The sequence below is a fragment of the Aotus nancymaae genome, unplaced genomic scaffold, assembly GCF_030222135.1.
Source record: "Aotus nancymaae isolate 86718 unplaced genomic scaffold, 86718_ANA_hifiasm-v0.15.2.pri h1tg000059l, whole genome shotgun sequence".
In the NCBI taxonomy this organism is placed as follows: Eukaryota; Metazoa; Chordata; class Mammalia; order Primates; family Aotidae; genus Aotus; species Aotus nancymaae.
In genome coordinates this window covers 57973629-57986241 of record NW_026988473.1, presented here as the reverse complement: position 1 = coordinate 57986241, position 12613 = coordinate 57973629, and the positions used below count along the sequence as shown (strand labels likewise).

General features: G+C 50.0%; 1 protein-coding gene across 4 annotated transcripts in view; it reads left to right on the top strand.

Annotated features, from left to right (window-relative positions):
• C2CD3 (C2 domain containing 3 centriole elongation regulator) overlaps positions 1-9352 on the top strand; it is a 155497-nt gene extending 146145 nt beyond the window's left edge. For all 4 annotated transcript variants that reach the window (XM_021675069.2, XM_064365284.1, XM_064365285.1 and 1 more), the window contains one exon: positions 8524-9352. In XM_021675069.2, the coding sequence (XP_021530744.2) occupies positions 8524-8664 (141 nt within the window). In that variant the 3' untranslated portion in view covers positions 8665-9352. The remainder of the gene's footprint in view (positions 1-8523) is intronic.
• Positions 9353-12613: the final 3261 nt, after the last annotated feature.

Genomic DNA, 12613 nt, shown 5'->3' with positions numbered 1-12613 from the left:
CTGGGATTACAGGTGTGAGCCACTGTGCTGGCCCCCCCTCCCCGACTATTTCTAACCAGTCTCACTTACGCTTGCACTTTTCCACCACTGTTCATTCTCCGTGCTGTAGCCATTTTAATCTCCCACTCTAATCAGACCTCCTCCTACCACTGGCAGGGGGAGCACTCTTTAAGGCTGTCAAAACCCAAAAGAAACTTCCATATTCATAAGGCAATTATCAGATCTCAGTGCCCATTTTATTTGACCTCTCTGCGGCATGTGACACAGTTGATCTCTTTCCTTTGAATACTTTCTTCACTTATTTCTAAGACATCACTACTTCTTGGTTCTCCTCCCTCACTGGCTGCTCCTGCTCTGCCTTCTTTGCTGGATCTCCTTCATTTTCCCTACTTCTTCTGCTATATGCTGAAGATTCCCAATGGTTAGCTTAGCCCAGTCCTAACTCTACAACTTCCTACCCAGCATCTCCACTTGAATATCTAATAGGTGTCTCAAATTCAACATGTCCAAAACTGGGGTCCAGATTTTATTCTCAAATTCATTTCCCCCTTAGTCTTCTCAATTTCGATTAAAGGGTACAACTAAACTCTAGGGTGGCCAGTGGGGGTTGTTTGTTCGTTTGATTTGAGACAGGGTGTTGCTCTGTTGCCCAGACTGGAGTGTAGTGGCATGATCTTGGCTCACTGCAACCTCAGACTCCTAGGCTCAAGTGATCTCCTGCCTCAGCCTCCTGAGTAGCTGGGACTCTAGTTTAGTTGTTCAGGCCAAAACTCTTGGAATCGTCCCTGATGTTAGTTATCAATTAAACAGGAAATTCTGGCAGCTCTACCTTTAAAATATACAGAAATGTGCTTCTCACCACCTTGGTCTCAATCATCATTATTTCTGGCCTGGATTACTGCAGGAGCCTCCTAACTTGCCTTTCTGCTTCTTCCCTTGCTCCTTGCAAACCATTCCCCGTACAGCATCCTGTTAACATTTTTTTTTTTTTTTTTTTTTTGAGATGGAGTTTCTCTCTTGTTGCCCAGGCTGGAGTGCAATGGCATGATCTTGGCACACCACAACCTCCACCTCCAGGGTTCAAGCGATTCTCCTGCCTCAGCCTCCCGAGTTGCTGGGACTACAGGCACACGCCACAACGCCCAACTAATTTTGTATTTTTAGTAGAAACAGCATTTCTCCATGTTGGTCAGGCTGGTCTCGAACTCCTGACCTCAGATGATCCGCCCACCTTGGCCTCCCAAAGTGCTGGGATTATAGACATGAGCCACCATGCCTGGCCCTGTTAACTTTTTAAGATGTTAAATCAGTCATCAACTCAATCATGTGACTTCTCTGCTCAGAACCCTTCAATAACTTCCCATCAATTAATAGGAGAACTGGAGCTGGGCCTGAGGATAGGCAGGCCAGAAAATAGGAAGGTAGTTTTGATCTCATACTTGAAATATACATCTTTTAGCAAATGTGCAAAGACAGTCCTGAGCTAGGTGCAGGAGAAGACAGGAGCTTCCCTCAAGGAGCTCACAGTTCCCTGTGGAGCCAGCCTTATATCCAAGTTCCTGTAACTCCTGCCAACTGCCTGTCATGCTGAAAGAGCTAGGACCATCATGCTGTGGACCCTGCCTTCAGGGAGCCTGCAGTTCCTGGAAAGACACTGGCCTCCAAACCACTCATTTCCTCAAATGACATTTGCCTATATTAGCACTGAAGTAAAACAAAGCAAAGGGAATGAGTATAGGAAAAGAAAGAGCCATGTGAGGTGGCTTGAGTTGAATTCAACAAAGATGAAGGAAAAGATTTGCAGGTTGTGGATTTGAAAAGAAGAAACCTCAGAATCAACAGAACTTGGCAAGCGGGAGGTACAAGCACTATGTGCCAGAGAGGCAGTCAGAAATGGGAAGAGATGGGCCTGGACTGAAACAAGAAAAGATAGGAATTAGAAGCAAAGGACAAGAAGCAGCCTGTCCTCTGAGCCTTGGCCTCCCTGCCCTGCCCACATGGCACTTTACCATGAGGTGAGCCCTGTCTTGCTCTGTGCCTTCCCGCGTTAAGCCCACGCTCTACCCACATGAATGGGCCCCTGGATTAACCACAGGCATCGCGCCAGACACTGTTATTCATGAGGAGTGAGTGTGGGAGGCAGGAAGTATGAGACAAGGCCAGGCATGAGGGTACCCTTAAAACCTTGAGTTTTCCACCCCCTCCCACCCAGTGTTCTCTCTTGTACTCAGCCAGACCACAGCTCTTCAGACATCACTAAGGATTGAGGTGTCAGCAAGCCTGGTTTTTTTGTCCTGGCTCTGCTTATGACTTTCTGAGATCCTCAGCCACATGTCTAAACCAAGGAATAGAATTTTTCTATCCTGGCATCTCTAATCCCAGCTACTTGGGAGACTGAGGCATGAGAATCGCTTGAACTCTGAAGGCAGAGTTTGCAGTGAGTTGAGATCGTGCCACTGCACTCAAGCCTGGGCAACAGCGTGAAACTGTGTCTAAAAAAAAATTATATCCTTTTGTTTTCCTTCCACAGACCAGAAGCATCTGAAAAATGAATAGTCCTGGTGGAGAACCCCAGCTCTCCACAAAGTCACCAGATCAGATCAGTAGGGGGCCCAAGGGAACTTCCTGATCCTGGGTTTCTTTCTTCTCAGCCTGTAGTCCAGGCCTGATGGCTGAGCTGCCCCTCTTGGGGCAGAAGGTCTGGATCTATTGCCTCATTTCTTTTAGCCACCAAGTCCCTAGCTTTCTGTAGAGCTGAAGAGGCGCTCTAAAGGTCAAAGTGTCTCTGATAACGACCATATAGAGCTTTTAGAAGATGAGCAACTTGGCCAAAGGTGTTTAGAGGTCAGGAGAAACAGCCAAAATTGGCTGGCGCCCACTCTGGCCTAGACTGCAAATTGGCAGCACCTTTTAGGAAGAGGCTCATAGGTCTGCTGGGCAGGTGCTAATCTCAGGTTGCCTGAGCTGCTCTGAGGCCAGAGTCCAGGAGGAGCCAGGGAGCCTCTCCCTGGCAGGGCTTAGATTCAAAGGATTGCGGGTCATCTTTTGAACCAGGCCCTCTTTAAAAAAAACAAAAAAAGGTTGAGGAGTCTTGCCCTAGTCAGGCCCCTTCATGGCGTAGACCAAGGCCCAGGGTGAGGGAGTGACATAGGCCCTGTAGAATGGGCCTGTCAGGGAGGGCTTCATGGAAGAAGGAGTGGGTGGCATCAGATGGGGGTGTGGTGTGGAGGGAACATATCGGTGGTGAGAACTATATAACCAGATCTCTAATTTAGGCATGAAGGGTGAGCTCAGAGCAGGAGACCAGCCACACGACAGCATGGGCTGAGCAGGTCAAATTTAAGATTGGCCTTTCAGGGCTGGGCCTCTAGTCTAAGTGCCTTGTCCTCACTTCCTCCCTGCTCCTACTTGTGGCTGCTGAGTTTGCAGCTCTTTTTAGCATCGAGGAAGTCGTAGTCCAGGCCAGACTCTGGGAGCCATCCCAGGGGAAGGCAGCCAGCCAAAGGGGTGAAAGTTGAACAAGGCAAGCAGCTATATTGAGCCCTCACTCAGTCTCTGATGCAGCAATCCATTGGCAGGTCCACCTAAGACCCAGGCGGCTGTTTACTTCCAGTTTTCAGCTCCTGAGTCAATGTTTATGTCATTTAAAGGGGCTACTATGGAAAAGAACAGAACTTTAGCCGTCATCTCAGACCAGAGGCTCACTGTTACTAGAGAAGGCAGTGGAGTGGGGAGAGCTTGCCTGGCCTAGCACTGCTTACCACAGTACAGGAGATGCTGTATCCCAGCTCTACTCAGGACTTTGGGGCCTAACCCTTTGCCTGGGATGGGGTCTGAGAACAGCAAGGTTTCATTTTGCTCTTGGGTCTGCAGCTGGTATTGGCTCTAGCTCCATCTTAGCCTGTGTTTTGCAAGATGTTATACCTGACCAGAACCTTGGTCATATCTGAATTTTATTTGAGCCCAGCATAGACCTGCATACAAAGACTAAACAGAAGTTCTTAGCTCTACTTGACAGTGAAGCTAAGACCCAGAGAGACGCAGAGTGAGAAAGTGTCTTGGTCTTGAGTGAGTGGAACAGTTAGGCTGAGCCACAGACCAATGTCCCTTCCACTGTACTCCATTTCCTGTCCTCTGAGAAAGTCCCTTGGATACCTGGAAGCAAGGTTAAGTGGGGGCACCTGCACCCACCAACCCCTGGGAGCATGTGGCCTGTTTAGAGGGATTGGGATTCATCTGGGGGCTGGAGTAGAGAGAACCTAGAACACAGTGGCTGGGATCAGATCACGTTCCAGGCCAAAGAAGAGGGCCAGGCCCTCCTGAGAGAGCTTTTGGAGAAGAGGCTGAAACACAGGGAGAGCAGACCAGAGAAGGAGCCAAGGGCCAGGATAAGCCCATGGTTCATAGAGCACCTCCTCTTGCATTATCTGCTCATTCTGATCCCATTTTCAGACCCATGAACCAAGGCCCAAAGAGTGGTGGGTTGCCTGGCACCACTTGGCTAAGAACTGGTAGAGGCAGGACTAGAACCAGCTCCTCGTGCAGGATTAGCCACTCAATTTGAAGAGCCCCAGGAAGCCCCACATTTTCTTTCCAAACAACTCCTTACTCCTTCCATGTGCTCTTTTTTCTCCCCAGCAAAGTCTGATCTTTAGCATTGAAGGCTCTTTTAAGACACATCTATTACCAGAGAGGACTATCATGTTCATGGCCTGGGTGTACAGGTACTCAGAAAGGAGCAGATCCCATGTATGGATGGGGGAGGATTTAATGGGGCGGCCTGGGAGCCCCTGGCCTGCTACTGTGGTTGACACCCGGCCCACAGGAAAGCCCATTCTGTCCTTCAGCCTAGTACAGTCGTCACATATCCCATCCCTGTTCCCTGGGAAGGCCCTTACAGATCAGCTCACTGAAGTCCAAGAAGAATAAGGTCAAATTCCCCCCAGACATTCTGGAACTTCCCTCAGCCGGCATCAGCCCCTCCTTCTGTTAATAGGTTTGTCTTAGACTGCTCTCCATACCTGCAGCTCAGCCTGGCCCACCCCCACCACTTTCCTAGCAAGAAAATTCCTTCCCCACACCTTTGCTCAAGCTGTGCCTCCACGCGGCATACCCTCTCTTCATCTTCTGTTCACATTCCACCTTCACGTTTAAGTCCTCGCTCCAGGGACTCCACCCCCTGTATGATACCCACTGTCTAGACTGCAAGGCACCTGCAGCCCCTCCAGCTGTAGCGATCCTGCTCCCATGTGCATTCCTCCTGTCTTCCTGGGAAGGTCGATGCCTCCCACAAAGCACATGCTATGCTGACAACTTTGTTGTGCCCCCAGGCCTCCAGCCAGAAGTGTGGGAATATTTAGAGGAATGGATAATACATTTGGGAGTATCCCTGCTCTAGCCAATTTCGCCTCTGGCCAGCCCCACCAGGGTTGTGTGTTAGGGTAGCCGTCCTGATGAAGGAATAATCCTCACTTACTAGTCAAAATGGTTTTGAAACCCTGTTGAGGTCAACAAAAGCAAAATGCTGCTGAGTGTGTGCTCTCTGTCCTTCCACACCCCAGCCCTGCCCTGTACACAGAGCCAAGCCCTGACCTTGTCCTGGGCCTGGGCCATGCAGATAAGGCCCCCTAGGTCATTGGGTCAGGGTATCAGTGCTGGAAGGTTGGTGCCACACACGATTCAGCTCCAGGGCAGATATGGCCCAGCCAGTAGGTGCAGGTCTGTGCTCATGCTGTTTTCTCTAATGAAAGACCTCACCCCACACCCAGCTTCTGTTGAAACCCTGCCCATCTTGGAGCCCACCTCCATGTGAAGCCTCCCCAGACTTTCCTAGCTGTTACCAGTTGCCATTTTCTCAGTCCTCCCAGGCTCTAAGCCTCATCTCTGTGATTGTTGAGTAGCTCGTTGTGTTGTCTCCTTTCTAGCTGAGCAGCCTGTGACAACAGGAACCATGTCTGCCTGTTGTCCATAAGAGTTGATCAAGTTGAGTAGATCTTAGGCTCCTGAAAAGTTTGATAAATCACCAACAGAGGTGTTTTGTTTTGTTTTAAGACAGGGTCTTCTTCTGTCTCCCCGGTTGGAGTGCAGTGGCATAATCACGGTTTACTGTGGCCTTGAATTCTTGGGCTCAAGTGATTCTCTCACCACAGCCTCCCGAGTAGCTGGGAGGGACCACAAGTGTGCACCATCACACCTGGTTTTGTTTTGTTTTTTTGTTTTTTTTAGAGACAGGGTTTCCCTATGTTGACCAAGCTGGTCACAAACTCCTAGACTCATGTGATCTTCCTGCCTTGGCCTCCCAAAGTGCTGGGGTTACAGGCATGAGCTACCATGCCCAGACCATTTTTATGGTCATTTCATGAACTGAAGTAGTTGGCTCTTCCAGCCATGGAGAACAAGACTCATTCTAAGGCTCTCTCAAACAGAGAAGACATCTCTTCTAGAAGATGGGGAAACAAATGCCTGGTTTGAGGATTTGAGAGAGAATACCATGCTCTTAGGCCTGTTTTCCCAACTGGCTCATAAAACAGACATCTCCCTACTTCCCTTTCAGAGTAGCAGAGGAAGAAATGGAAGGTAAAATACAGCTGATGACCCAGAAAATCTACCTGCAGTACAGCCGGGGGACAGGAATGGGGCTTGCGTCACCCTGCATCTCAGATAGCTCAGGAAACAGCCATCTTGGGTCTTGGGAGTAGAGAAAGATATACACAAGCTTAAAGTGCTACAGAGATCCTGAGAGAGTTTGACTTAACTGAAGGCCTGGCATATGGTAGGCCAACAACCACTGGTTCTAGAATGAATGAGAAGCTTGCTACAAGAGTCTCCTCCCCACCCAATTTAAACCTATGGTTACCCTGGCCTGGTCCCACCCACACTGTGTCTAGCAGCTCCCAAGTTCCTGTCTTGTACCTGGCCCCACTGGGCTCCCAAGCCTCAGACCCAGTCCATTTGCTACAAGAGCACCCAGTCTGGAACGGGGAGAGCAACAGGCAGAGGCTGGCCCACTGGCCTCCCCTGGCCTGAGGCATCATGGAGTGCAGGTGTTTCCTATATTCTGGAAGGAAGAACAGCAAACACCAGCAAAAGGTGGATTTCCTTCTTCCCTTTTAGCATAGGCCTGCCTAGAAGGCAGGGAGATGTATCTTCTAGTCTCTGCTGTGCAGCCCAGCCCTAGCACCACTTTGCTGTTGGTTGTAAGGAAAGGCTGCATGTGAGCTCACAGCACTGAGAGCTTTCCAGATTGTAGACATTCCCTTGCACTTAGAATTCTAGATTGGCAGGGACCCTCAAGGTTTCCAATCCACCCTTCTAGTTCATGGGTGGGAAACACATCCAGCAGTAGAGCAGGGATGCCTGACTCCACTCCCCTTATCTCATTCTAGTGATTCTAATTCTTTAGGCAGATCTCTTTGCCTCCCGGGCTTAGCTCTGAGCTGAGAAAGCCTAAAATGGAGTTCTGTTTATTTCTGTGCCCCTCTCACAGTAGGCATTAAAAAGGGTCGAAGACATGAAAGAATAACTGTTATTGATCTCAGAAGCAACTCTACCTGAACCTCATTTTCTCATGAGCAGAATTGCAGGGGCAGGTAATCCCAGTCTGTAGGGTCTCCAACAAGCTGCATCTCAATGCCCAGGAAGTGGTACAGTGTGCTCTCAGTGGTCGTTCAGCTTATGACAGCCTCCGCTCATGGTACCTGATGGCAGGGAAGAGCAAGCTACATGCCATGAAGTCAGCTGGGTTTGCCTGCGGAGGCTGCTCCCACCTCCTTTCAGAACTGCCTCCTCCCCTGCCAGGCCTCCACCTCTTCCCTTGCTCTCAGCCAGCTGTCTGGGATGGCTTTGAGCTCCTTCAGCACGGGAGCCTGACATGGAGTAAGAAAAGGAAAGAAAAATGAGCAAATGAGTTAGAGGAGTCCAGAGGACCATGATGCCATAACCCAAAGGCAAGTTAAAGGCAGAATTAGTGATGCCCTGTCAGCCAGAGTCAGAGAGATGCAAGTGTGGTAGCCAGACAGTAGGTAGGTGCTTTATGTCACCTGGCAACTCCAGGAGCTCCAGAGGGCCAAATAGAGAATTATTCACCAACATCTCCTGAGAGTTGGATATATTCCCAGCGTCACACATGGGACTAAACTCAGAGGACAAATGACTTGTCCAAAGCCATGCAGCAAAAGGGGATGAGGCTTCAAACCTATCCTGGAGGTGACACCCCCTCCTTCTCCAGAGGCACAGAAAGAGTCAGAGCTGGGGTTCACATCTCAGCTCTGCAAATCAGAGCTGTGGGACCTTGAGTTTACTCCACCTGAATGTAGTTTCCTTATCCACAACATGGGAGAACAATATACACCCCCATATGCGTTTGAGGTAAGGATTAAGCAAGATAAGGTATGTAACGTGCCTTGTAAACAGGCAGCTCTGCATAAATACTAACCAAAGGGCCAAAAGATGAGAGGAACCAGTGTCATCCACTGGTGGTGCCAATATCCTCAGTGCTAACCCAGCTAACTTCTTCCACTCCAGGACAAGAGCGAAGCCACCACAGGAGCCCTCTCCCACAGGCCTTATCGCCCCAGACCTAACTCGCTCCCTCCCAACCTGCCTGAAGAAGAAACTCGCAGGATTGCACGGATATTTTCTTCTCGGTACTCCCAGAAAGACTGATGCAGCCTGCGGGGCTGGGGGAAGGAGATGCCTGCCCACCCTCCCTCAGCTTTGTCTGGCTTGCAGGAGGCACCGGGTCTGGCTCCTTCAGGGCTGTCACAGTCCTGAAACCCCCACTAGCCTAGTCCATGGATGCCTCAAGAGACCCAGTCAGCCCAGACTGGAGGAGTGTCCCAAACCAGCCCAGTGTCCACCTGCCAGAACTTCAGCTCCTTTCTTCTATGGTGAGGCAAAGGCTAGAAACAAAATGGAATCCATGCCCAAGTGGCTCCTCCATCTTTTGACCAAAGGACCCAAGCAAACATCTTTTGGTGGAGAAATGCCCCCCAGTGTCCTTGACATAGCTGACTGCTGACATGAGCCTATCCTCTGCCTGAAGATGTGGGACCATTTTTGCCTTAAAATTTGAGGAGAAGGGACATGTAGACTGTGTACATTGTGCATAGCCAAGGAAATCCTAGGGCCACCTCCAGTTCGTTTGTGGGGGAATAAGGATATTTTATAGATACAAATTATTTTTATGCCATGTTGAATTAATCAGGAGAGGAAGGGGAAATCACCTCCTTCAAACTTTTCATCTGATTGTCTAAAATTCTAACCATGCTTTTAACTTATTGTTTTTACCCAGCTCCAAAGGTCATTGTTCATGCCTGTGCTTGAATAAAATCCTATTGGTGTTTGTAATCTGTGCACAAGTGTTTCACTGGAGTGGGATGCCTGGAATTCATTTGTGCTCTAACTGCCAGAGAGAAAGCTTAACAACCATACAGCCCCACAGACGAGGATCAATCACCATGAGACTTCTGGCTCCCCCAGAATCAGGTTGGTCCAGATGACAGTGATACTCAGTATTTTCTTTGCCAACGCTTGAAATCCATCAGCAAAATGGAGCCCTCAGAATCTCCCTTATCTCTGGGATGGGTAATTCTGGCTGGGGCTGTCAGACCACAAACACATGAGCAGCTTCCACAGACAAAGCCCAGTAGGGAGGACGAGAAAGGGGCCATGGCTGGGCATGGTGGCTCAAGGCTGTAATCCCAACATTTTGGGAGGCCAAGGCGGGCAGATCGCCTGAGGTCAGGAGTTTGAGACCAGCCTGGCTAATGTGACAAAACCCCATCTCTACTAAAAAATATACATATACAAAAATTAGCTGGGTGTGGTGGTGCACACCTGTCTCAGCTACTCCAGTCGCAACTACTCGGGAGGCTGAGGCAGGAGAATCGCTTGAACTCAGAAGGCAGAGGTTGCAGTGAGCCAAGATCACACCACTGCACTCCAGCCTGGGCAACAGCAAGATTCTGTATCAAAAAAAAAAGGGTGAGGGAGTGGTCAGAGACAGATTCAGAGTGAGCAGTGTGTCTGGGCAACAGGCTTTCACCCTCAAGTACATGTCGCTTCGCTCAGTCCTCAAAACAACTCTCTAACTCTAGGTATTATGATATCTAGAGTTTCTGTAAGCTCAGTGTTTTGCCTCTGTTTTCGTAGTTAGGAAGTGATTCACCACACAAGAAATCCCCAGAGGTGTTGCAAGGCTACTGCTTTCAGTGATGAAAACAAGGTACAGCCAGTAAGTGCTCTGAATTTAGAGACTTCATGGAGAAAGACCAGGTGGGCTGGAGCAGTCAGGGAAGGCTTCCTGGAAGAAACAGGTCTTGGGGTGAGCCAGGCTGTGGACAGCTATAGAGAGAGAGCCAAGAAAGCCATGAGCCACTTGCAGCTGGAGATAGAGACCAGTCTCGCTGTGTCTGAGCCTCTCCTCATCTGTAAAACAGATAATCACCCCAGCTTCATGGGGTTGTGAGGAAGATCAGAGGAGATGGCATTTGTGAAAGTGCTTAGCCTATACTTGGCACATGGTGGAAGCTTAGGAAATGTCAGCCCCACCTACTCTCCTTACGCTCCAGAAGAAACCAGTAGAAAGGCAAGCACACAGCCACTGAGGCAGGCAGGGCACTCCCAGGTCTCGGAGGGTGCAAAGTGATACAGGAACCTCAAGGAAGGAGTAGGTGCCGCCTTTTTGGTGACGAGCCCTTTGCCTTCTATTTATCTCTGCTCTCTAGTTCCAGCCTGCCAGCCTACCCCTCCCCAGCACCATAGAGACTTGAGACCTCTCTCTCAAGTCACCAGCACGGAGCATTCAAGGCCCAGGGCTCCGCATCCTTTGGGGCCTAGGGAATCTAAAGGGGGGCAGTCGGGGCCCAGGCCTGAAGGGGAAAGCCTCAGGTAAAGAGTCTCTCCAAATCCCACTCCAGCTCCCTCAGACAACCTGATTGGGGTCAGGAGGACACATGCTGCTCCTACCCCAGGCTGAGAGCAGCCTCTGATGACATGAAGGGACCCTGAGGGTCGAGACCTCCTACCTCCACTTTGAAACAGTGTGTTATTTATCCGTATCTTTTCCCTGGCCAGGCATGGTGGCTCATGCCTGTAATCCCAGCACTTTGGGAGGCTGAGGCGGGCGGATCACAAAGTCAAGAGATCAAGACCATCCTGGCCAACATGGTTGAAACCCAGTCTCTATTAAAAATACAAAAATTAGCTGGGCGTGGTAGCACGCTCCTATAGTCCCAGCTACTCGGGAGGCTGAGGCAAGAGAATCGCTTGAACCCAGGAGGCAGAGGTTGCAATGAGCCAAGATTGCACCACTGCACTACAGCCTGGGTGAGAGAGTGACACTCCGTCTCAAAAAAAAAAAAAAAAAAAAAAAACTTATCCCTGGAAGTTGAATCTATTTCCCAGTGCCAACTCCGAGGTAAATGACTTACCCAGGCAAGCGGAATGGAGTAAGGCAGTTGGTAGGTCTTCCCAACACCAGAACGAGCCAGTGACTCCCTCTCTTCCCTTTGAGTACTCTCTCCACAGAGACCTGTGAATAGGTGTTTCTGATCCCTAGGCCCCATAGCAGGCAGCCTTGGGACTTCTAGCATGGGCTGGCCTTGGGACACGGAGCCAAAGCAGGCAGACCTGTCCCTGCCCTCAAGAAGCTCCCAGGCCAAAGAGAGCTCGGCCCTCCCTCCCGCTGGGTTTCTCCAGAGCCTGTTGCCTCTTGCTTTGGGATCCTACTGTACTCTTCCCCCACAGACTCCCTGTAGTTTACCCCACCACCTCCAGGCTAGCAATTACAGATGGAGCTCAGAACCTACTTCCTGAGCCTTCCTAATGTCAGCAGCCCTGGCAGCCACTTATCTCCTAACTCTAATGCAGCTGCTTATTCTGCTGACATTAAGGTCAGGGCCTGGTCCAAGGAAGAGGACAGGCATAGCCCAAGCTTTGCACTTGAGCATCTGTACTTCTGACCACCTGCCCTGTGACCCTGGCTCTGCACCCAAGTCCAGAAAAGGCCTCTGCCTACTCCTCCTCTGCCCTACCCAGTTAACTCCCTTTCCTTCCTTTCCTTCTGCTTCTCACTCCTCATCTCCCCTCTCTTCCTCTTCTCCCCTTCCCCCATCACCTGGGGCCTGATTCAGCTATGCCCAGCCCTTACTCTCAGTGCCTACAGCGGAAGCCTCCAGTAGCTGCTGTGGGGCACTCTTTCCACCCACCCCAGCACCCTTGGCTCCAGCAGAGTCCATGCTAAAGCCTCCAAGTGTCATGTCAGAGAGAATGGTGGTCACAGCAGGTAAGCCCAAAACGCCTTAGAGTTTACAGGCTGCAGTCAGCCCCCGCCACATGCTAACCACATGACCTAGCTGGCATTGCCCTCCCTGAGAATCCACTTTCTCCTCAGTGGTAAGATTTTAGGATCCCTAGCACCAAAAAGAAATGAAATACTGATACAGGCTCCAACATGGATGAACTTCAAAAGCATTAGTACACTAAGTGAAAGAAGCCAGTCACAAACAAGCACATATTGGATGATTCAATTTCTAGGAAGTGTTCAGAACAGGCAAATTTATAGAGACAGAAAGTAGATTGGTTAATGGTTGCCTGAGGCTGGGGAGCGAGG